The 22630-nt window shown below is 54.4% G+C and overlaps 10 protein-coding genes across 10 annotated transcripts; 4 read left to right on the plus strand and 6 right to left on the minus strand.

The window, feature by feature from the left end:
• Nucleotides 1-149: 149 nt before the first annotated feature.
• Nucleotides 150-2240, minus strand: J4E79_011446 (uncharacterized protein; the record flags this gene model as incomplete). The annotated part of the gene is made up of 5 exons (XM_049360275.1): nucleotides 150-433; nucleotides 512-898; nucleotides 950-1385; nucleotides 1435-2099; nucleotides 2201-2240. The coding sequence occupies 5 exons, from the start codon at nucleotides 2238-2240 to the stop codon at nucleotides 150-152; spliced, it is 1812 nt and encodes a 603-aa protein (XP_049205227.1).
• Nucleotides 2241-3029: 789 nt separating this feature from the next.
• J4E79_011447 (uncharacterized protein) lies at nucleotides 3030-3835 on the plus strand (the record flags this gene model as incomplete). The annotated part of the gene is made up of 2 exons (XM_049360276.1): nucleotides 3030-3166; nucleotides 3193-3835. The coding sequence occupies 2 exons, from the start codon at nucleotides 3030-3032 to the stop codon at nucleotides 3833-3835; spliced, it is 780 nt and encodes a 259-aa protein (XP_049205228.1).
• Nucleotides 3836-4332: 497 nt separating this feature from the next.
• On the plus strand, nucleotides 4333-5614 carry J4E79_011448 (uncharacterized protein; the record flags this gene model as incomplete). The annotated part of the gene is made up of 4 exons (XM_049360277.1): nucleotides 4333-4627; nucleotides 4910-4928; nucleotides 5001-5131; nucleotides 5181-5614. The coding sequence occupies 4 exons, from the start codon at nucleotides 4333-4335 to the stop codon at nucleotides 5612-5614; spliced, it is 879 nt and encodes a 292-aa protein (XP_049205229.1).
• A 535-nt stretch (nucleotides 5615-6149) lies between these two features.
• J4E79_011449 (uncharacterized protein) lies at nucleotides 6150-7877 on the plus strand (the record flags this gene model as incomplete). Its single annotated transcript, XM_049360278.1, has 3 exons — nucleotides 6150-7546; nucleotides 7720-7748; nucleotides 7825-7877. 3 exons carry the CDS (start codon nucleotides 6150-6152, stop codon nucleotides 7875-7877), a joined length of 1479 nt encoding a protein of 492 aa, XP_049205230.1.
• An 855-nt stretch (nucleotides 7878-8732) lies between these two features.
• On the minus strand, nucleotides 8733-9070 carry J4E79_011450 (uncharacterized protein; the record flags this gene model as incomplete). Its single annotated transcript, XM_049360279.1, has 2 exons — nucleotides 8733-8859; nucleotides 8907-9070. The coding sequence occupies 2 exons, from the start codon at nucleotides 9068-9070 to the stop codon at nucleotides 8733-8735; spliced, it is 291 nt and encodes a 96-aa protein (XP_049205231.1).
• Nucleotides 9071-9887: 817 nt separating this feature from the next.
• J4E79_011451 (uncharacterized protein) lies at nucleotides 9888-10091 on the minus strand (the record flags this gene model as incomplete). The annotated part of the gene is made up of 1 exon (XM_049360280.1): nucleotides 9888-10091. The coding sequence occupies one exon, from the start codon at nucleotides 10089-10091 to the stop codon at nucleotides 9888-9890; it is 204 nt and encodes a 67-aa protein (XP_049205232.1).
• A 1893-nt stretch (nucleotides 10092-11984) lies between these two features.
• Nucleotides 11985-13428, minus strand: J4E79_011452 (uncharacterized protein; the record flags this gene model as incomplete). Its single annotated transcript, XM_049360281.1, has 2 exons — nucleotides 11985-12287; nucleotides 12337-13428. The coding sequence occupies 2 exons, from the start codon at nucleotides 13426-13428 to the stop codon at nucleotides 11985-11987; spliced, it is 1395 nt and encodes a 464-aa protein (XP_049205233.1).
• Nucleotides 13429-15878: 2450 nt separating this feature from the next.
• Nucleotides 15879-17121, minus strand: J4E79_011453 (uncharacterized protein; the record flags this gene model as incomplete). Its single annotated transcript, XM_049360282.1, has 3 exons — nucleotides 15879-16158; nucleotides 16211-16974; nucleotides 17026-17121. 3 exons carry the CDS (start codon nucleotides 17119-17121, stop codon nucleotides 15879-15881), a joined length of 1140 nt encoding a protein of 379 aa, XP_049205234.1.
• Nucleotides 17122-18494: 1373 nt separating this feature from the next.
• J4E79_011454 (uncharacterized protein) lies at nucleotides 18495-19130 on the plus strand (the record flags this gene model as incomplete). The annotated part of the gene is made up of 1 exon (XM_049360283.1): nucleotides 18495-19130. The coding sequence occupies one exon, from the start codon at nucleotides 18495-18497 to the stop codon at nucleotides 19128-19130; it is 636 nt and encodes a 211-aa protein (XP_049205235.1).
• Nucleotides 19131-19469: 339 nt separating this feature from the next.
• On the minus strand, nucleotides 19470-22329 carry J4E79_011455 (uncharacterized protein; the record flags this gene model as incomplete). The annotated part of the gene is made up of 2 exons (XM_049360284.1): nucleotides 19470-21575; nucleotides 21625-22329. The coding sequence occupies 2 exons, from the start codon at nucleotides 22327-22329 to the stop codon at nucleotides 19470-19472; spliced, it is 2811 nt and encodes a 936-aa protein (XP_049205236.1).
• Nucleotides 22330-22630: the final 301 nt, after the last annotated feature.

Consider the following 22630-nt stretch of genomic DNA (forward strand, 5'->3'; position numbering starts at 1 on the left):
ATTTCGTACATGAAAGATGTAACAACATAACGGACAGGCGACTACGAAATACACCACAGGCAAATGCACACCGAATCAAGCGATCCAAGGTGTCTTCAGCACCCGATTCTGTTGCACCAAAGTGTTCTATGATTACACCCATCCATCCATTACCTCTTCTCGTTAGCACCCATAGGCGGCGACCCAACCGTACTCCCCCTCCTACTCGCATCGCCCTTCCCCTCCGCCGCCTCCCTCTCCAAGAAGTCCTGCCACAACTCCGCCAACGACTCCTTATTACTCGAGCTACTAGCCATGAGCATGGGGTCTGCGGCAGCGGCGCTCAGCGACGCCGTCGATGGCGTTCGTCTAAAGGGCGAGGAAAGGGGGATGCGCAGGCCGGTTGAGCTGGATGATGTGCCGGGGCGAGCGAGTCCTGCTTGCTCTTTTTGCTCTGGGTTGGGGGTTAGTTAGGTGGAATGGATGGTTGGAGAGGGGGGTTGTGGGAGAGGGAGAGGGAAAGGGGGCGTACCATCTGTCCAGCCCAACAACGCAGAAATCAACTGCAGCGCCTCGAATTTCTTCGGATCACTCCGGTCTATACTCAGGAAATGCAAGAAGTAGTTTGTGATAATCTGTCGATCGACGTTATCCTCCGGCCGTCCTTTTTTCAATATCCGCAGTGCTTTAGTGAGGTGTTCGTTGAGTGTAACGGCTTCGTGGCGCAGTTTGCCGATGAGCAGGTTCTTCTCCTTGACTTCCTTCTCGAAGGGGAGGGCGCGCTCGAGATCTTTCTGCGTGGATTCGAGAGTGGCTTTGGCGGCGTTGGACGCTGATTCCGCGGCTTGGACTTGTTTCCGCAGGTCGTTGATTTGCGATTCGTAGGTCTCGACGGACTTTTTGAGCTCGGCTTTTCGCACTGCATATGGTCAATTAGGATAGACTCTTGTCGAAAGAAGATTGTACTCACGGTTCTGTACTTCCTGCAGCGCCTTCTGCAGACCCTCCACAGCTTGATTATTGGTGTCCCTATCCCTGGCAGCGCGTTCGTACTCTTCCCGCATCGACTCCAGCTGATCCCGCAACTCAGCATCCTTCTCAGCCAGGTTCTCGCGCAGAGATCGCTCGTTCATGGCCAACACTTCCCAGTCTTGCATGGCTTGTTTGGCGTTCTCGAACTCTTCCCTCGCGTATGCTTCTCGCGAAATCAGCTCGTCGCGTTCCTTGATCCAGTTCTGTTGCGACAGAGTTGACCTGCTCCGTAGGGTCTCGATTTCGGATGCCTGGGCTTCCTTTTCTTGCCGTAGCTTTGCGAGTTCCTCTGTCAGGCTGTTGTTGTTCTCTTGTAGCTCGCGGGTTTGCTCCTCGAGGTCGGCGATTTGCGATTGGAATTCCTCGATTCTGGCCTGCACTTGGTCAGTACTCTGTCTGCTGCACAGTCGTGCGCGAACATACCGCATCGGCTTTTAACCGATCGCCCAGGCTGGTCTTGATCGTATTGACCCTACCCAGCAAGTTCTTGTATTGTGTCTCAAAGTGCTCCTTGCCCTCGTTGGCTTCATCCAGCTCCTCCCTCAAACTCCGCATCTCCTCCTCATGATTCGCATGTGACTCGTCTGATGTCCCCGTGGCCTGCTTGTTCTGAACCTCCTCCAGACTCTTCCTCAACTCCGTGACTTCCTGGCGTAGCGCATCGCGCTCCTTGGCTATCGCGTCTAGGCGTGCGCTGGCGTCTGAGGGAGGAGGTGGAGACGCGGAGATTCCTTGTTGCGAGCGTGAGCGTGCCAGTCCAAGCGCAATCGCGGACGAGATGCTGTGGTGTGGAGTCCCGTTTGTCTGCAGGGTCGGCGACAGCGGCGGTTGGTCGTCGTCTACGTCGTCGGCGTCTGGATCGGCTGAATGCGCGGCGGGCTTCTGCGTTGACACCATTAGTACTCGTGGTTGCATAGAGGGCTCTCGTGGACCGCATACAGCCTGCTCGGCCTCATCCTCGGCGTCTTCGTCGTGATCCTCCGCGTCGCTTCTGGCGTGGTCCCCATTCACTTTGTCTGTGCCGTCCGCCTTGTTCGCAGCGGCGGCTTTCTTCTTGTTCTTCTTTTTCTGCGACTTGGACAAAGTGCCTGTCGTCACCAGTTAGCGTATAATTCTCCCGTGCTCCCACATGGGCCGCGACGTGAAAGCGGAGTTTACTGGCACCTCCGAGGGCTGCAAGCTCACCTACCACTCTGCTGTATGGGATCCGATGTAGTGGGCGCAGACATCTTGAAAGACGCGTAATGCAGTCGCTACCGCATCAAGAAGGCTTGGTATATGGGAGAAAGAGGATCTGGGGGTCCTGGGGGAGCATTCGTGGATGTCTTGACTTGGCAATTCGTGTCCCGTTCTATGGTTTGTTTCGGCCCACGCGGTCCACGGGTGGCGTACGTCACTAGCCACATCTCACTACTACCGTCCCATCTTTAGACCGACGCATGCCCCTCGTAGTCATCAACACGCATTCGGCGACTTGTACATCGTTCTGATGACAAAGGAGTCAAATTCCTTGTGTGCACTGCTTCACCACTCGAGCCATCAGCGACAGCGCGCCAACCTTCGCGGGGTAGCCGAGCCCTCCGCCATCTCCTGCAATCCAGCTCAAACAAGCCAAGACTGACCGCGTAACCTGTTCGATCCTCCAGACCATGAAGTACTACCGACCGCTATTCTACTCTGCCGTCACAATCATTTATGCCTCGTTCCCGCTCCGAGTCCTCAGACTAGGTCTCCTTCCAAGATTGGTCAGTCAGAAACGGGACCCAAAAGCCTCGTCGGACAGCGTCTGAGATATGCTCGAGTGCTCCAAACGCAAACGTCTGATTACGTCTGGCTCTATGGATGTCGTGCACATGAGCTTTCTCGGACCATACCTCTGGAAACGTCTCCGACTCCAGTATATGACGATGTGTTTTTTTAACACCACAGTATTACTGTCATCTTTTAGGCTCACACAGGCACATTACATACCCAAACCCCATAACAGCACTTTCATGTACAAATTCAATTCCAAAATCATGACCGCCCCGTCCAAGCCAAAGCAAGCGCTCGATTTCGACGGCGCCCTCTTCCAAGAACTCCAAGGCGGTATCAGCGATTCCCACCACTCGCTGCAACGTCTGTCGTCCACGACAACGGCTGCGGTCCCGGCGCAGTGACCATAGCGATAATGGGAAGCAGCTTCCCAAGCAGTCTCAAGATCCACGCCACAGACGTAAACCCCATGTTCCTCGCGCAACTGCAAGCCAATCTCACCGACAAGCCCTCGTGGCCAGTCAAAGTCGAGACAATGGACGCCTGCAACCTCAACTTCCCAGACAACACCTTCGATTACTCCTTCATCAACTTCGTCTTCGCAGGCCTTTCTGACGACGGCGGCGCCGCCTCGCATATCCTACGTACTTTGAAGCCAGGTGGCACAGGCGTTATTACTGGTTGGGCAGAAATGCCATGGCAAATTGCGCTTAAGAACGCGCACTACAAGACACGTGGTACGGAGGAGCCAATCGCGCCTTTTCTGAGCAAGAGTTGCTTTCAGAAGGAAGAGATTGAGCAAGCCACCAGGGCGGCTGGGTGGAAGGATGTCAAATATGTGCAGAAGGAGGCGTCTCTGAATCTTGGTACTGATCTTAGGCGATGGGCGTCTATTGCGTGGACCTTTTTGGGGACGCCTGTCGGTGGATGGCAGCAGCGCGATGAGAGGATGTGGGAGGAGGCGCTCGACTCTATCGTGGAAGAATTGCCTCGTAATGAGTGGTCCAAGGTTGAGGGTGGGGTGAATAAGATAAGGATGGTTGCTGATGTTGCGATTGCGAGGAAGTAGGGTTTGTGAGCAAGCGACTTGATGTGTATACTGTGTCACAATCTCAGTCTATTCGAGCAGCTACGATGTAAGAGCTTTTCTGCTTATCGGATCACGAAATTCAGACTAGATAGCTGTGGGCTCCGATCGTCTATCAGATCATGTCACTGCTTTAGGTATCAACAAGTCTATTCTTGACTAACCGTTCTACTTACCTTTGTTTTGCAAACGTGCTTCTGCTTGCCCTGTTGTTGTTACAATATCCATAAGAGGTGGCGGGCAGAGACAGCCGATCGGTCACCGCCCGTCCAGGACGCTGTATTGGTCAAAGCTTCCTTGGGAGCGTTTGCTCTTTTTCGCTCACCTCCAGGCGGCCATATATACTGAAGAGATAATCGCGCTAGCAAAAGCTTTTAAGTTGTCTTGTCGGTAACAATCCGTCCTCTCATCTCCTCTCTTACCCGTCAACCGACTTCACCGCACTCCACTTACTTGAAATCCCCACATCTTGGTTCAACATGCGGGTGTTACTCCTCCTTCTCGTCGGTGTTTTTGCGACACTGACCTCCGCCTGCACGTTCCCTTTCAACGACAATCGTCTCACCAACAGCTCGTTGGTCGAAGACCGTGTCGCTGAACTACAAGCAAGCGGGCAGCTAGGTGGTGACGGAGGCAAGGGTTGGATGACCATCATCGGCGGCGGAGCCACGCCCAACAAGGCCGTCTGGCCTAACGATCTCAAGAACGTTAATCTGGTGTACATCCACTACTGCTTCGCAACACGTAGGGACTATCATGAGCTTCATCAGATCGGTACGTGACGCTGCTTGTTCCAGCTTGTATTGCCAGAGTTAAGATTACTGACTTTGCCTACGATAGTGAATGATGCAGCAGTTGCGTGGAAGAACAAGTTGGGCCCCCCATCTAAGAATCGACATCGATTTGATGGCTTTCGCCATTACTACGACAAAGCCAACAACATGCATCCGCGCTGCTTCATATATCAAACCAAACAATGGATGTGGAACCCACGAGTCCCCCAAGGTACCCTTGTGATCGAGTGGTCGACGGTGGGTCACAGTCGTGCGACAACAGGATACGCCGCTGAAAAATAGTAAGTCAACTAAATAAGTCGACATTTTTAATATCCGCCGCCAAATTACTAAAGACCTTTTTCTATGTTCAGCGACAACCGTCCTGGTCGCCACAGTCTCCAGATCGCCTACGATTCATCCGGATGGAACAATTGGGCCTGGGAAGTAGTCCACGAGATGGGACATGTTATTGGCTTAGAGCATGAGCATCAGCGAGCTGATAGTGAGTCTTGTCTATGTGGAAATATTCCTACTTTAACTAATGGTTTCAGGGGACCAGTTTGTCCACTTCGACTGCACGAAGCTCATCGGTTACTGGGAGGCCAAGAAAAAGGTTGAGAGCGAGCCCCGGTGGAGGGGTTTCACGATCGACGAAGTATGTAAGTCGCAATATCTGGGTACCACCAGGGACCTCAACTGGGGGGTACCTCATGAGTATTCGTTGGACATGGGCCAAAACGAGGACCGTCACGACTATGTTCCAACCAAGGGTTTTCAGTACGACCACGACTCCATCATGCAATACTATTCTGCTTCGGCCGCTGGATATCCAAACGGCGCCGTCCAAGATATGCCTCTTGTGCGCTGGAAGAACGGACGTCCTAGTGACGGCTCAGGACCTGATTCGTCGAACGCGCAGAGGATTCCACGTCCTACTAAGATCTCGGATCTAGACAAGGCTGCCATCCAGTTTCTGTACCCGTGAGAGGGGACTTCAGAAGGTTAGTACTTATTGCATCAGGATGGCGCGAGATTGGCGTGCTTCTTCCTAACAAGTTGTTGTTGGTAGAGGCAGTTGTCCGCACAGCGTTATACTACGGTCAGGTAGATGGCAAGACGTATCAACGTTCTTACAAATAGTCTCAAAAGATGATAGTTTATAATCCTTTCTGCATGTGCACATCTCCTGTGATTTCGGTGGTCGGGCGAAGGTCCCTGAAACCCTCTGACGTCGCCTGGACCCTGAGGCTAAAGTCGCCGGTTCCCCACATCGGGGCCGTTGCGGCAGGTACCACAATGACAGCACCACATCGCCGGAAACATCGTTCGGTATCCGAAAAAGAACCGTTGATACACATACGCAATACTAAGATGCCATTTCTGATGTTAAACCACGAAATCGACGTTGCATCCAGATATAGACCCCGGCCACCGTGAACAGCATCAGTCCACCTTCGACACATCTGAATTACCAGATTACCACCAACTCAACAACAGAAGCTTCAGACCATCCACTAGCTATGGCGGTTTCGGTTGCACTTAATCTCGACTTATCGAGCCTCAACGTTAGCACCGGAAACGATGATACCAACGTTTCTAACGACTTCTCCTATGGCTTCTCGCACGCGAAAGGCACCAACGGTGACAATGCCAAACCCCTCCCAATCGTAATTGCAGGAGGCGGTTGCGTCGGTCTGTTTCTAGCTCTCCTCCTCGCGCAGTCAGAAATCCCCAACAAAGTGGTTGTCATCGAACCGCAGCAGCCAGATCCCATGTCGACGCGTGCGATGGCACATCAACCGCCAACATATCCCATCCTATCCAAAGTCGAAGGCTTACTACCGGAACTAGTGAAGACGGGAAGTCTGAGCTCAGGCCTATGTTTCCGAACGAGCATCCAAAACGGAAGCAAAGTGATCGCAAGCAAAGAGTTCGACAACTCAGGCGAAGGAATGAAAGGAAAGGGACAACTCCTCTTACCGCAGGGAAAATTCCAACAAATCCTCATGAAGCGCCTAGCAGCTCTGGGTGACAAAAAGGCAGAAGTGCGCCTCGGAACCAGCGTCACCTCCTTCAAATCCACACCCAGCAGCGTCACCGTGCAAATCACCCCCGAAGCCACCTCAACACAACTCGGCTCCGAATCCCTCGAAGCCGCCTACCTACTCGACGCATCCGGCGCCCACTCCACCATCCGCAAAGACCTCTCCATCAGCCTCGAAGGCGAAACCCTCGACGCCCAACTCGTAGCCACAGACCTTTACTTCGACTTCGCCGCCCACGGCTTCCACGACGCGAATTTCATCATGGATCCGCTGAACTACGGTCTCATTGGCCGTATCAACCACGCCGACGCCACCGCGGATGGGAAACCCGCTTTATGGCGCGTGAGTTACGGGGTCCCGATTGGTGTGTCTGAGGAGGAGATTATGAGGACGCTGGACGAGAAGTTGGGGGTTATGATGCCGGATGGAGGACGGGATGGGCAGGGGAGGAAAGCGTATGAGGTTGTGAGGGTGGCGCCGTATAAAGCGCAGCAGCGGCTTGTTCCGTCGTTGTATCATCACGAGGAGCGTGTTTGTCTTGTGGGGGATGCGGCGCATTTGACGAATCCGTATGCGGGACTTGGTTTGGCGTCTGGGATGGCGGATGCGTCTTCGCTGTCTGAGGTTCTTGTTCGTGTTCTTACTGGGAAGGCGCAGGATGATGAGAGGTTGTTGAATGCATGGTCGACGGCGAGAAGGGAGAGCTTTCTCAATGTTGTGGACAAGCCTTCGAGGATGGCGTATAAGCGGGTTAAGGCTGATGTCGGCAGTGATGAGAAGATACAGGAGATGATGAGCAAAGACCCGCTTGTGGGTGCGTTGAAGAAGGGTATGCCTGTTCAGCCGCCGAGTTTAGAGACGAAGGGGGAGGGGTTGGAGGGGTGGTGATGGCGAGGATGTTGATCATGCGTCCTTATGGGTTTGTTGTAGATCTTCTCTTGCCAACATGGCCATCAATTCATTATACATTAGACCCCGCAGAAGACGAGTTGCCCAAAGAATCATTGCCCAGCATACCATCCCCCCAAACGACTAATCCCCGTAGGCAGCACATCGTCTTCAACCACCGACTCCGTAAGCTGCCCCCACGAATACATCTCACCATCCCAATCCCTTACCGCCACAGCAGGATAATCCTTCGGCGGAACAGGCGGCCGCTCACCCCCCTTCATCGGCTTCGTCGCCCTCTTCATCTTCGCATAAGCCAACCTAGCCACAGCCGCCGCATCCTGCTCCTCCGTAAAATACTCAAGGTAATCCTGCAGCTGAGGCGTAAGATTACTCTCTGGATATCCCTCGACGCGTCCAGTAGTCGTCCTGTTCCATCCGAAGCTAGTAAGACTGGGCAGTGAACGGACTAGTCGCATCCACTCATGATATATACCCGGTCGTTGGAGTAGAGAGTAGATAACATGAGTATGTTTCCACTCCCTCACCCCCTTCCCCTCTTCCCCCATATGCCGCGCAACATGATCACACCTCTCCCCCCACTCGCTACTAAAATGAACGCAGAACCCACAGCCCCAGCCCGTCCTCGTCATGCGCCTCCGTCGCGCAGACAGCGCATGAACCTTTTGCCTGCCAGGCCCCACCGCGGCGCAGGACGTGCATCGGTGGGCCTGCGCGTGGTGTTTCGTGTAGTCCTTAGCTAGGAAATATATGCACTCGCAGAGTCCACACACGAACATCTCGGGCCGCTCTTGGTAGGTTTCTTCGTGCCGTTTCCAGTCTGCTTTTGAGATGAAGGGGCGGGTGCAGATTGTGCAGAAGTAGGCGTGGGGTTTGGGGCAGAGGCGGGATTGTTTGTGTGCGGAGACGCAGGTTTTGAAGTAGTCTTTTGATTGTGGGTGTGGTTTTTTGGGAGACTTGATCTTGGTGGGACGGTGGCTGGGCTCTTCTGTTGGGGTAGCGGGATATAGAGGTGGATCGGCGGGACCGTGACACAAGAGATGCTCCGCCATTGAAAAGTGTTGGTTCCTCGACATATCGGACGTGTTCGAATAGCCTGATGTGGAGGATGACATTGAGTCTCGAAGAGGGGTCTGCGAGAAGCTGCTGTTACCAGACGATCGATAGCTTGACACTGCCGACGAGAAGCTCGAAGCGGAGAGGTGTTGCGATGAAACGAAGGGCTGGGGTATGGTGTTCGCGGTCGGCCATTGTCGAGGAAGAGGTTGCAGAGTCTCTGTTTTCGAGTCAGTCAAAGTACTACTCTGTGGCGTTGGGAGTAACCTTAACATACCGATAGGGCTTTGTTGATACTTGTTGGCAATGCTGGGTTGATCCTCCATGTAGCCCCATGCTGAAAACGCAGTGTCGAAGGCTTCGTTTCCGAAATCATCAGTCGTATCGCATGTATACAGCGAGCCAGCGCTTGAGTGTTCGTAACCGTTCATGATGCAGAAGAGGAAAGGATGTACAAGAAAGAGATGTATTCAATGCGCGCTGCGCTAGTAGTTGAAGAACGTCGCCCTGACCAAAACACCAACATGCCTTCATCGCCAGCTATATAAACCCAGCCATATTCTCAGCCTCAGCTGCAGCGACCAGAAATGCGGCTAGCGTTGTGGAGGAGGCGTAGTTCACCTGAAACGCGGCGAACGCTGATGGCAGCCGTTTCATGGCCTGTCCGTGTTTCGAAACAACAGGCATCCAGAATGAGGGGTCGCGACGATTGGATCGAGATACTTAGTCGTGCAGAGGCGTGCATATCTGTGTTCCCAAGGCTGTTGACCGGTTGCGATGAAAATATGCGCTGCGAGGGCGAGTGGTTGAAGCGAAAGGCTGAAACGGCGACGGGCGAATAGGCGGTGGTTTGCCAAGGAAGCGGGACCAGAAGCCATCCAAAATGTCCGACCGTATTTATAAGTTGGTGCAGCCCGAGATGCTGACGTGCATGTTCCCGAGGTACTTTGAGCTCCCAGAATACGCTGATGTTGACCAGGGTACTTCATCCGGTAAGCCTGGGTGAGTCTGCGAAGCTTTTGTGACCTCTACGGCCCATCTTCCCATCCACCTCCACCACCTACAAACGTCCGAGTAGGCTCCTCACCCACCTCACAGCCCACCGCCGTCTTGCTCCATGGCCTCGGATACCTCCTCGCCTCGCTGTCGAGTCGCCGTCAAAACGTTGGGGTTCAACGACGTCCTCAAACCTGTTTCATACCGCTGCCTTTGCAGCCCAAAAGTCGTTCATCTCGCTGCCTATGCAGCCTAGTCGTCGTCGTTGTCATCCTCTTCCTCCTCCTCCTCCTCCTCCTCCTCCTCCTCACTGGAGCTCGGTTCAACAGGCGTGTGGCTCACGCTGTGGGAAATATCCCAAAAATGGTTCCATTTCTGCTTGATGTGCTCTTTGAGCACCGCTCCCTTGCACAGGAACTTCTTCCTGCTGTCGTCTAGCCACTTTCTAAAGGCCATTTGGGTTGGATAGTGGGATTGTTGTTGTGTTGTGGGTATAGTGTGTATGGTGGTGGTGGTGATGGTGAGAGTTTGCCAAACGGAGCTGAAATAGCAAAGCATGGCTGTAGCTGGCCAATTTCCAATACAAGGTGACTGTAGATGCCATGTGGGCTTTAGTAAGCTTGGGCCTTTGAAGACTTGCAAACCTATGAGCTGAAATGCCTCAATTGTTGTGCTGGTTTGGTGATTTGGCGCTAGTGCGGCGAACTGGGAGCCCCCCAATGCTCGGACATACTCAACACCAGATTCACAAATGCACTGCACCCACAACCCTCCCTGTCGATACTCACGTCGTTCAACCGCTACTGGAAGACACATGTCCAGCTCATGTGGTCCTCTGGGACTGTTCCACCGCTTTGCTCATCGCCGCAGAAGCTCGTGATAAGCTCCAGGTCTACCTCATACGGGGCTCTCTACGTAGAAGCTGAAATTGGCGACCTCCTGGCGCTCCCGAGAAACACGGCCTCTTATGTTCTCATTCCATACATGCAGCTGCTGGCGCTCCTCGTGGCGGCGGGCTAGGGTCGTGGGCCGCTCCAAGGACGCTTTCTCCGTCGAGCCTGGCATCGGCGACCTCCTGACGACGACGAGTATCATGACCTCTCAAAGCTTCACCTCCTACGTGCAGCTGCTGGCGCTCCTTGCGGAGGCCGACGAGGCTCGAGGACCGCCTCAAGGCCGCTTTCTCCACCGCCAAAGGCCCAGCTGCAGCCCACTGTAAGACCCCCAGCCAACACGATGAAGACACTCACCTTACTCCCATTGACTACAGACAGACTCGATGTCGCTCAGAACAGCTTCGCAGTTTGGAATTACCCCGCGGCGGAGAACCAACTGCCTACATTCTTCGAGACCTCCGGCCGTCTCCCCGAACCACGACCCCCGCAGCTCCGACTGAGACCACGAAGCCGGACAGGCAGCGCGACCAGGCCCTCATCCATACCTACCATCGCACAGATAGAGCCCTCGAGCCTTACTAGATCGCACCGGCGATGGGGTTGAGGGGCTACCTCGAAACGCGGAGAGCTCTTCCATCGAGGACAAAGAATCGACACGGACAAAGAATACCGCGACCGCCCCTACAACGACAGGAGACTTACTGCTACAAGCGGCATCGTATGGCTACGCCTCGGCGATGCATATTACTGCTCCGCTGGTGACTACCTCGTACCTGGCGGCGTTGGTGCTACCAGCCGCACACCTTTACCGATGCATCCGCGCAAGCAACAGCTTCGCGAAGAGCCAGAGCCATACGCAGCCTTGCTTCAGGTTGAGCGCAACGGCAATCTCGACCAAGGGCATAACTCACCTGACGGCGACACTTACTATGAAGACAGACAGCTTCGGCGAACCGTCGCATGTCCTCAAGCACACAGCGCTGCGTCCGACAAGACAAAGCCTCACATGACGAGACCGCTCTGCTATACCTGTGACCGGGATACTTCACATCTTACGGATTTGCGCGACGACAGAACCGCGACGACGAACAGCCATAGCGACGAACAACTCTTCATACATCCAGACGGACCACGATGCTGCTTTGCACCACGGCATGCGGGCATGGGCTGCGATACAAGGGGCGCAACATATCGGGCTCTCGGTGTGGATGGCTCCTCAGACGACGGAAAGATGAACGCTTGCGCAACGCAAGCACGACAGGGAGTCAAGAGTTGGGTTCATATCTGCTCTTTCATACGGGTGTATCTTCTCCAGGTTCCAGGAAGCGACCCAGTGGAGTATCCAGGGTTATGGTACCAATACTGGCCAACTCTTACAACTTTGGTGGTCATCCCGACTCTTCACAGACGACCCATGAGCAGTCTTGTCAGGCCAGATTGTGAATGTCAAGCTTCAAGGCCTGAATAGGTCAGGTACAGGCAAGAGCTGCCTCAGTCGCTTCGCCGCAGTCACGACTCGATCGTCCTGGCTGTGTTCGCTCATCATCACGAAGTTCATTGAGGTCCAAACATTCTGCAGCTTCATACCGACTAGCGCAGCCTGAAGTCTTATTTGACTGTCTCGCGGAAGGCTGGAGTCCTCAAAATCCAAGCTCTTGATAACGCCATGATGCACTTTCATCTGGAGGCCAATGTCGTCCTTGGAATCGAGCACGAGGTTAAAGGCAGGGGTTTGCGACCACATCCAATCATCAGTCTACGGACGTTAGTAACGACAGCGAGAACATTGAGGGCTACGTGTGTACCTGTAGCTCGTCGTAGCCTTTCTGGATATCGGGGATGTTCAAGTGCTCCTCGCCGACAGTTTGCACGATGCTTGGAGCTCCCAGCTCAGCATACATTGACGCAAACTCCTCTTGCAGACGTTCCTGGAATGTCGACACGTCGAGACCAATGTTGGACACAGGCGAGCTGACGCTCTCAACACCCTGGGCTTGTATGACGCTCTTCGCGGGAGATCGCAAGTAGTGGGGTATGATGTGCAGATTCGGCGAACTCAGCAGCGTCGTCGCATGGTGTAAAGCGCGTTGGCGCGTCAGCTTGTATGCTGAGCCGGACACCTTCAGCGGCCTTGGTCCGCCTTCGTCGGTGGTGTAGGGCGTGCGATGCGTGTCCTGAGGGTCGGCCGTGTGCCTCTCGTGCCCTTGGTCGAGAACGATGTCATGACGCTCGTTGACTCTGGCGCGCTCGATGCCCAGCTTGCGCAAGGCGCGAACGACCATCTCGGCGTGCAAGTCGCGTGTGAAGTCGCCGCGGGGACATGTGATGCTCCAATTAAGGTTGCCCTCATCATGGAAGACAGTCCCTCCGCCGGAGCGACGGCGTACAAGGTCGACCGTACCGATGCCCGGCGGCTCGCTGTCTTTGGCGTCGTGGGCTCCGCGGGCGGCGTTGAGGATGTCCAGATTGACCTCCGTCCACGGGTTCTGGTTTCGCCCGATGACGACGCAAGGCCTGTTCACATAGAGAAACAGGACAGTGCTGTCGGCGGGGCTCTTGCGGAGGATGTGGTCTTCAATGGAGAGGTTGAGGTACGGATCGCTGCTGCGGGACACGTAGGTCTGCAGCTTGTTGGCGGGGTCGGCGAGCTTCTCCGTGAAGGACGAGTATTGTCGAACCGTATCCCATGTCGTATATGGTGTCGCAGAGCTTCTCCAAGAGCTACGCAGGGCGTCTTGTCGTCTGGGGAGGAGCAAACCGTTCGGGGCAAATATTGTCCAGCCTGTCGAAAGCGTGCGGAAGCTGCGAGGAGCCGCATACGGATTGCGACTCGTGCATTCATGTCGTGAGCAGACGCGCTGAGCATGCGATATGTTCAGACCCCTCGATGGCGCCATGACGTTTGGGTCGATGTTGGTGTTGTGGACATGAAGTTGGCGAGGCCTTGAAGCCGCCAAAGGCCCCACGGCATGCCCGAACTAGCAAGCACCGCCGAATGGCCCCGTTCTTCCCAACGTCAAACCTCAAGGCTGCGATGGCAGTCTCTGCTACCACCACCTCCTGGGTGTCTGCAAGGCCTACGTATCCTTCCTGCATCGTTTTCGTCATCGATGCGGAGGGTATTCACTGCTTGGCATCTGATCTCGCGCATTTTGCCCCTGATGCCCCCGCATCATGGGCTTGACACGGCTTCCTTGGATGTCGTTCAGGACCACACCATCTCCTGCATTAAGGATGGCATAGCTTCTGCAGCTCGTGCATACTGACCTTCATCTTGTCCGGATCTCCTGGCTTCTGTGGTGCGCTTCCATACGTCGGATCGTTCCTCTCATTCCTACGCCTTTCGTGAATATTTTCCTTTGTTATTTCCAGCACGATGCTACTCCTTATCCATGTCACCTTTCCATTCTACATGTTCATCTCAAGTCTCGTCTCCTTTGCCATCCGAAATGTTAAGGCGCCGCACTCTTTGACGGTCGTTGTCACCACGGTACCGCCCCCGCTCTGGATCGCGCCCTCATTACAAGGGCCCACACCACCATCACCGCCAGCTTCACCAAGGCGATACCCAACACCAGGATCATGTCGATTTTTTCCAAAGTCCGATCATCTTCTCGGGGATGCAAGTATCGTTGACCGGAGATATAAAGGGACCTGGAGTTGTATTCTTCCATCAAGTCATCCAGATCAAATAGCCCGGCGGTCAATCGCACTCTCACCTCAAGAGGGATACAAAAGCTAACGAGTTCGAATAGTATCACTACCTGCTATCCTTTCTTGCTTTTCCGCGCCAATATAGGGCTTACCATTCTTTCCTGGCTTCGGCCTTCTTTCGCGTTGTGTTGGCTTCGGCCGTTTTCAGCATTTGCGTTGGCTTCGGCCTACTTACATTCATTTCACCTTCTTGGTAAGTCCAATATTCCCTTCAGATTGATCGCTTCGGCTGTTCGATCTGGATGACTTGATCTTTTTTTGCTAATGTGTCATCCAGAATGTGACGTAGCCTTACTGCATAGTTGGTTGTAGAGTATCAATATGCTCCAGAGCCCTTCACCAGCTCGTATCTTCGCATTGCCTTCTATCCTGCAGCATCCTCGCTGCTTCATGTCTTTTTTTGCATAACGCATCTACATGCTGTCGGAGCTACACGCATACGCAGCCTGCCAGAACGCAATGCTGTTGTTCTCCCGCGAAAGAAGCAAACGCGTCATCGCCGCACAACAACAAAACCTCCGCTCCTGCCTACCCGCCGCACAACTGCTGGGAGCCTCCCCCTCTCCTCGCCATCAAGCGCAGCCCAAATCTTTTGGAGCGTAGAACCAGAAGTCCCTTCGCCATATAACCCCCGTAATCTCGCCACCATCCCATCAAAGTCCAAGAAAATAGCGTAGTGGTCCACTCCCACTCCCTCCAACACCGCTCAACTCGCTCGTGTTCGAATCCCGCTAACGACATCTTCCCAGCTCCCCCACCGGCCTAACCTCACCGGTCTTTGGATTTCGGGGCCTATCCCCGGTCACAGAAGTGTGATGCTAACCAGCGACTGAGTACGCTAACTTGCAGTGGAGGAATCGGGGGACATCACGACGTAAGTTATATCTTCTCCTTCGGCACATAACACAACACTACGCTATTTGAGATGGACATTCTTTTTTGTTGGGTTGAGGGTCTTGTCTTTTTGGCGGTTTGCATATTGCAGCGGCGGCGGCGGCCTAAGCTGCATGTGTAAGGACATATTCCCTTTCTTCCCTTGCTAGCTCTGAGTGAAGACGACAATAGCAGAGGCGCGTGCTTCATCTCATCTTTTTTGCCTTGTTGTTGTCTTAGCGAGTCGCGATTTTTACTCTCCCTCACCCTCTCCACCACCCACATCCCCTCCACACCAGCGCCAGCACCAGCACAAACCACACCATCTTGCCTACATCAACCTGCCGTCGCGCACACACGTCCTCCTCAAGCCACCCAAAAACCTACATACCACCACCGCCGCTCCTCTCCCCATCCCCGCAACTCACCCCACCACCTACATACCCCCCACACCACCTCCATCCGCCTCGCACAACCCAGCCAGGCGACCATGGACCCCAACGCGGTCCTCACGAACACGTCGGTGACGTCGACGACGGCGACAACCCAGGCCGGCAACACCACACAGAACGTGGCGGTGGTCCAGAGCGCGGCGACTACAACACAGATTGTAGAGACGGTCGAGGTCATCACGGTCACGCATACGACTACAAAGGTCACCAAGGTCGTGACTACAACGATGAGATAGGCACGTTGGTGCCGGGGTGTTTGGTGGAGCTACGTTTGGGGGTTTGGAAAGTAGATGTATTCATTATATACACTACTGAAATGGAGTTTGAGGAGTTGAACTGGCGACGTCGGTTCTTGGGGGACTGTCTGCTTTGGTAGCAACAGCGGCCAATTGGTCGACTGTAGCTTGTGTCGCGTCGGTTGTGGTTGGGAGAGGGACGGGTGGGGTAGAGGTTGTGTGCGTTGAGGGCGTTCTTGCGTGGTGGCCTTCATCTTCTTCGTCACGGTCTATTGACTCCTCCCACTCCACGTCATCTTCTGCTGAGCTGGAAGCGTTTGCGCTGCAGGGTTTGCGGGCATGGTAGAAGAATCTGAGTAATTAGCAGATCGCGCTTCATAATGGTGAAAGTGATGTCTACTTACACATCAGCGTAGAAATGCCGGTCTTTCCTCTTGGCCTCCGCTCTGCACTCTGATAGAAAGACTTCCACTTCCTCCCTCGACCACTTTAGCACGCGCGTGAAGAGCCCTAGTGAACTACTTGGTAGCCAGTCCATTAGATCCTCATACACGAAGCGACCTAGGAGCTTGAACCTCGCGCCTTTTGCCCACTTCCCTACGGGCCACTTGTAGTTCTTGTAGTTGATGCTTTTGAAGCCGGCATTACGAATCTGCGGCGTGAAATGTCTTGGACTGGTGCCATCGAGACCAATCTTCTTTGCGGCGTCGAGAAAGTACTCTGACCAGCGGATGAGAGGTGAATTCTCAGCAGTCACATCCGGATCCATGCATCTGATAGGGAAGGCAAGGTCTTGGCACTCGAGATAACCGCCTGGCTTGAGGTTGGCGTACGCCTGCGCGAAGAAACGGTCCCAATCCTTGATGGCTGCGACCATGGCCCTCGTATGGATATAATCGAACTGATCATGGAAAATCCAGTCTTGCTCGCAGTCATCGATTAGAAATTCACAGTTTGGAGGCACTTGAGCGGGTTGTATGGGGCTCAGATCCGTGCCAAGGACGCGAGCGGACGGATGCTCATCAGCGAACTCAATAGACCAGATGCCAGTTCCACATCCCACGTCGAGCACATTTTGCACATCTTTGGGGATAGGCGCTCGATAAAGTTTGCCGTCGAGTGTGAGTCTGAAAGCGTGGTGCTGTAGATCCAATCGGTCCGCTTCCACCTAGTGTCGGCATCAGCAACAGTAATGCTACTCGCACCGATAGTTGCACACCTCATCATTGGGCACAGGATACTGTCCCTCGGCATACGCATGATACCGTCTGCCATTCTCGTAGCGAAAGTTGAAAACCGAAGACGTCGCCGACATGGTGTAAGAAGACTGATTGTCACCGTAGGCAGAATCACCAAAGTTGGAGTCGCGCTCGTCACTCTGCCCTTCTGTATCTTCACTCTATTGTGACAGCTGTCAGTCGGGCGAGCTAATACAGCCAAGGTTTGGAACAGGGAACGCACGTCGATTTCGAGCGACGGACCGGAGCTGCTAGCCCCTTCAGCAGTAGAATCATCATGGGCGCTCCCGTTAGTGTCTGTCGAGCTGCTCGAGGCTGACATGTTGTTTTTGTCTTTTCTGGGGTGGAGAGGGGCACGGCGGAGCGGTCATACTGGTGGCCTTGGGCTTCCCTAACGGCGCTTTAGATGGGTTGTGCGGTATCCAGCTCATTGGTAACCCAAGCGCAGACGATCAATGCTGCGTTGTTAGGTTCGCGTTTTTCAGGCGCCCCGGCCAATCGCATCCGGTGGATGTGTCGTCGGACGGAAGTTCCCAGGCCTTGCCATGTGCCGCGTCTTATTCATGGAGTATCTTGCAGGAATGGCACGTGGGATGGCGTGCATATTCCTTGGAGTTACCCCGTCGGAGTTGGCGAAGGCGGTGTCGGCGTACCCCGAGCGTATAATGGCCGCGCTATCCATACATGCCTCCGAAGACCAACAGCCGCGAGAGTGCTCTGGGGATTTTGAGTGTTTAGTTGATTGCATGCGCAAACATGTGACTGAATTCCACTGCAATCTGCTGCGGCCAGATACGACTGTAGCATCGGACTTGAGCCTTGAGCGGTGGGTGTGGTGCAGGACGGGCTGCCGGGCGTAATCCCCGTGTTGGTGGCCGGCTGCGATTAGCCGACGTCGTCAGTGGCTGCTGCATGTCGCATCGAGCCGAATCCAGCATGTGACGATAACTTCTATGTTGAAGATGGTGTTTTTAGAGACACAATGATCAATATGGTGAGGTTTGTAGTTGGAAGAGCGCAGATTGCCGTCGAATCAGCGTCAAGAAGTCGCGCTCGCGTCTCCACCCGCAAGGGGCGCCGATCAACGGCGGCCCTTCAACCGCTGCAAGAGCGTTAGGCATTTCCCGTCGCTAATCGACTTCGCACTGTCGCTATTGCATCAAACCACCAGGTTCCAGGAGGGATAGTTCGCCGTAGCGTGGGTCACAGTTTCCCGTTCTGAGCTCGTACAGGTCGCGCTTCATCGCGTATTCTCAACACAACATCCGAGACGCGTCTTCCTCGGCATCCGGGTCGGTCTGCGCGGACTTTGCCCGCCACTACACAACTCACTCCACCGGCAGCTGGATTCAATTCATCCCTCGCTATCCGATCGGATCGCGACTAGTCTAGTTCGAGTTTGGGGTTGCGCCTGCCTACGCGTCTTCACGTCACCAACCCGACATTTGCCATGTCGCAACATCACCAAAACAGCTGGCGCCCTCGGCAACAGAACCGCGACTACAGAGCGCCCAAAGTGAGCAAGTGGTTGGATGAGAAACAGAAGGAAGACGACCAGATAGCTCCGGATGGCGTTTCCGGATCCGCCAGCCATCTCGAACGGTGGGCTCTGATGACAGCGGACATGTCAGAGCAGCCTCCTAAGCGTGCCAAAGCGCGAGATATGGAGGAAGAAATCCGCGATCGCATTCACCGAAGATATCAGGGTCCAAAGCACCTTCCACCAGCGACTTCCCAGGACGACCCTGAGCCCATGGATGATCGCATGGTGATCGATCTTACAGGCGATGATGACGTACAGCCCCAAGCCCTCGTACCCAAAACAACCACAAAGCGTCCCCGCTCACCATCTCCGGTTCCCGACACACCGCGCGTCAATCTCAGTAGTGTAAGCTATGTCCAGACCGTCAAACGCCGTCGGTCAAGATCACCATCGCCCAAGAGATCTGCTTACTCTGCGTTCAGCGCTCGAACATACGGTACAAAGGCGATGAGCATAGCAGAGTCTGACGAGGACTATGACTATTATCAGTCGAGTGAATGGAGCTTCCCGAGTAGTGAGGATGAAGATGAAGAGATGGAATGAGGGGTTAGAATGAAGCGCGCAGAATATGATCACGAGCAAGCCGTTCAGCAGCCGATGGTTGGATGAAGGTACGAGGGAGGGGCTTCGAGCGGCGTTGCGCCGAAGTGGATTGGGTCAAGCAGTGAGTCTCATCCACACTGACCATGTCCAACACAGCATCACCGCTAAACCTCAATGTTGTTCGAATGCAGATTTAACAACACGTGTACATTAGACTTTAAGAATTCTACCAGGCCGTCATGCCAATATGTACTGGGTCGCAGTGCGTGAGTATTGCTGCTCGAGCTGACAAATTAACAAATAGACATTAGATTCCTCCATATCTCCTTCACTTCCTGCTCAGCCCTGGAAGCTGCGAGGCGCTGTTGAAATGGATCTTGGCTTAGTCGCGTTCGCGCTCAAGGTCGAGACTCCTCCGACAGGTCCAACACCAGGCAATGGTTGGAAAGCAGCCTCATCGGGCCAGTTACCCAGTGAAGCCGGGTCGCCACCAATGCGAACCCACTTCGCATGCGAGGGCGTAGGTCCATCCAGAACGAACATCCTGTACCATCCCACGGGAGCGATGTATGGCCCCTTCGGCGCCTTGACGGTGCATGATCGCCCTGAGCATGACACGCTCGGGAACAGAATACGTGCGCCCATCGAACTTCCATGGGTACTGGACTCGGAACCAAGCAGCGACACCTTGATCGCGCCACCGGAGGATGAAGTCACAGTGAACGAGTAGTCTGCCTCCCAGATCCAATCAACTTGTGGCAAGTCGAAAGTAGGCTGCGCTGCGCCGGAGAGTAGATAAGGCGGAAGGAAGACCTCCAGACGGTGCTCCTGAGGATGCTTGCCCTGATCTTGCGGGTCGGAGCCCGAGACCAGTACTCTTCCATCATCCATGATTACAGCTTCGGAGTGGTACATACGTGCGATGGTAGTGTTGGCCATGACGCTCATTCGCTTGCCTCGTGGCTTCCTGGAATCGTACAAGACAGCATTCAAGTTCGCCTGGTCTGCAAGACCAAAGCCTGCTTGTCCGATCTCAGCTCCGTTCAAGATTAGATAAGTGCCGTCTGGTAGTGTTGCCATGCAGGATATGACACGTCGAGAAGGCATCCTCTCGAGACTCCATTGAGCATTGGCGGTATCTGGTTCGATGCTGACGCAGTTGTCAAGTCCCACGTTTGGCTGAGCCGATGCGCCACCACAGATGAGGACCTCCAATGGCGCACTGTAAGGGTAGTACTGCGGAAGAAGGACTTGAGTACCCTCAAAGGGATATGTGCGGCCTCCTGTGGGATCGTTGACGGCAGCTGGTACCTTTGGCAGGATCTTGACCGTGTCTAGGCTGCGTTCATCAAGGATGCGTGCTTCGTTGTAGTACTGGATGAAGATACCACCGGATGGTAGCACTACCAGGAATGGGTACAGATTGTACGGATCGGTGTCTCTCAGGTACTGCGCTTCATACACAGGTCCAACAGTGGGCAAGATCTCCATGTTTGGCACTGGCGGACCGTTCGAGCCATCTTGTCCACCGACGATGAGCATCGATCCGTTAGCCATGACCATACCTGTCGGGTACCAGCGACCTCTTTGGAGCTTGACCGTGTTGACATCCTCCTGCCAGTTGTTGGTACCGTTGACACCAGCTGAACCGTCTGGCCAGTAGATGCGGACGCCGAACAGGGAATCTGTCGACCATCCGCCAATGTTGATCTGTCGGCCGGCACGATCTGGTAGGGTCAGACCTGCAGCACAGAAAATGTCCGTCTTGATGCCGGTCAGCTCACGAAAGGCGTGGAAGATGTCGCCACCAATCGAAGGATCGAATTCGTATGCACCGGTAGTGTTCGGCTCGCCTGTGCCGTGCTTCTCGAGGAAGGAAACCTTGCCGTTGACACCAGGCTGCGCGATCAGAGGAATGATGGGTCCGCCGACCAGGAACTCGTAGCGTCCTGCTGCGGTGCCTTTAGGGTACTCCCAGACGTACAATGGGTCGCCTTCCCACTTGTACCAGCTGAGTCGGTTGCCTGCGCCACATAGCGCTTCAGGGTCGCCTGGGCAAGCAATGCTACATTCAGACTCTGGGGCGGGCTTCGAGCCAATCTTCTCAATACCATCGAGGTCACCGCAGTAGCACTCTTCTCCGTACTCCATACCGGCGGCCATGTAACCAAAGGCTTGGCATCGGCTTAGGCACCATTCCGGTGAGTTACCAGTCTGGTTCAACAGCTTGTGCGGGAATACTTGGTTGCCTATGTCGGTGATGCATCCTTGGTATTGCCAGTCGCTTACATTCTGGGTGGGGGTTGGGATCTTGACGACCTTCAATGGATCTTGGCTTGAGTAGATGCTCATTCGGTTGGGGCCACCACACGTCTCGGCTTGGTTACCAGCACACTTAGTGTTGCACTCCGACTCGGAAGAAGCAGGCTTGCCGCCCATTCTCACCTACATGAATTAGCGATGGGAGGTTTCTGGATGTTTGGATAATACTAACAGCATTGTCGCAGAAGCATTGGTAACTGTATTCCATGGCTGCAATCTCATAGCCAGCTTTCGCGCATATACTGGTGCATGACGCAACGGTCATCTTCTGATCATCGGGTTGTTGGTAGTTGACGATGCGGAATCCGGGTCCATCGACATAGCAGCCTTTGTACTCGAAGCCTTCCGGGAGCCCAGTAGCAATGGGCGCTGCGCTGGATGCTCCAGTCGCAGATACTGTTGCAGAAGCGGTAGGCGTAGCAGTGGCCGAGGTGGAGGATTCACCACCTGTGTAGAAACGGAAGAATGTCAAGCGATCAGGACCGCCGCACATCTCTGTCTGGTTGCCATTGCATGCCATGTTGCACCCCTTCTCGCCGTCAGGTGCAGGACCGCCATTGGCTCGAATCTGGTTATCACAGAAACATTCGCCGGCATACTCAGTGCCAGCCAGGACGAAACCTCCAGCTCGGCATGCAGCCTTGCACTTGTCGTTGGTCATACCACCGGTCACTCCCATTCCCACGGAGAGCGACCGGCCACCGACATTGTCTGTGTAACATCCTTCCGAATACCATCCTCTCTTCGGTTCCGGAGTTGTGGTATTGCTAGGGAGCTCGGGCGCCGCTGAACTCTGCGCGCTAGCGGAGCAAACCAGGGACAGTACCAGGAGATGCAGGCTAAATGGCAGCCGCCGCAGGGCATAAAGTTGCGCCATGTGTGGCGCAATGGGAAAGTGTCAAACGAGCGACAAAAGTATATTGAATCGACAAAAGTTCCGAGTGCAAGAAAGGAGCACCGGCTGTTTAACAACACCCTGGGTATCGTATTCGCATCCCAGGCAAGACCATGTATATAAGCGTCTAGTATTCCTAACACCTCGACCGCCTCCCAGCCCATGCCCTAACCGCGCCTGATCACACCGACGCCCACATCGCAGCCGCATTGTCTTCCCAGTCCGGTAGGTACATTGGCGACAGCCGGGGCTGCATGCGTACGGCGCCTCTTTGTCTGCACGT

Source organism: Alternaria viburni (genome assembly GCF_023758015.1).
Source record: "Alternaria viburni strain BMP 2772 chromosome Unknown scaffold_42, whole genome shotgun sequence".
NCBI lineage: Eukaryota > Fungi > Ascomycota > Dothideomycetes > Pleosporales > Pleosporaceae > Alternaria > Alternaria viburni.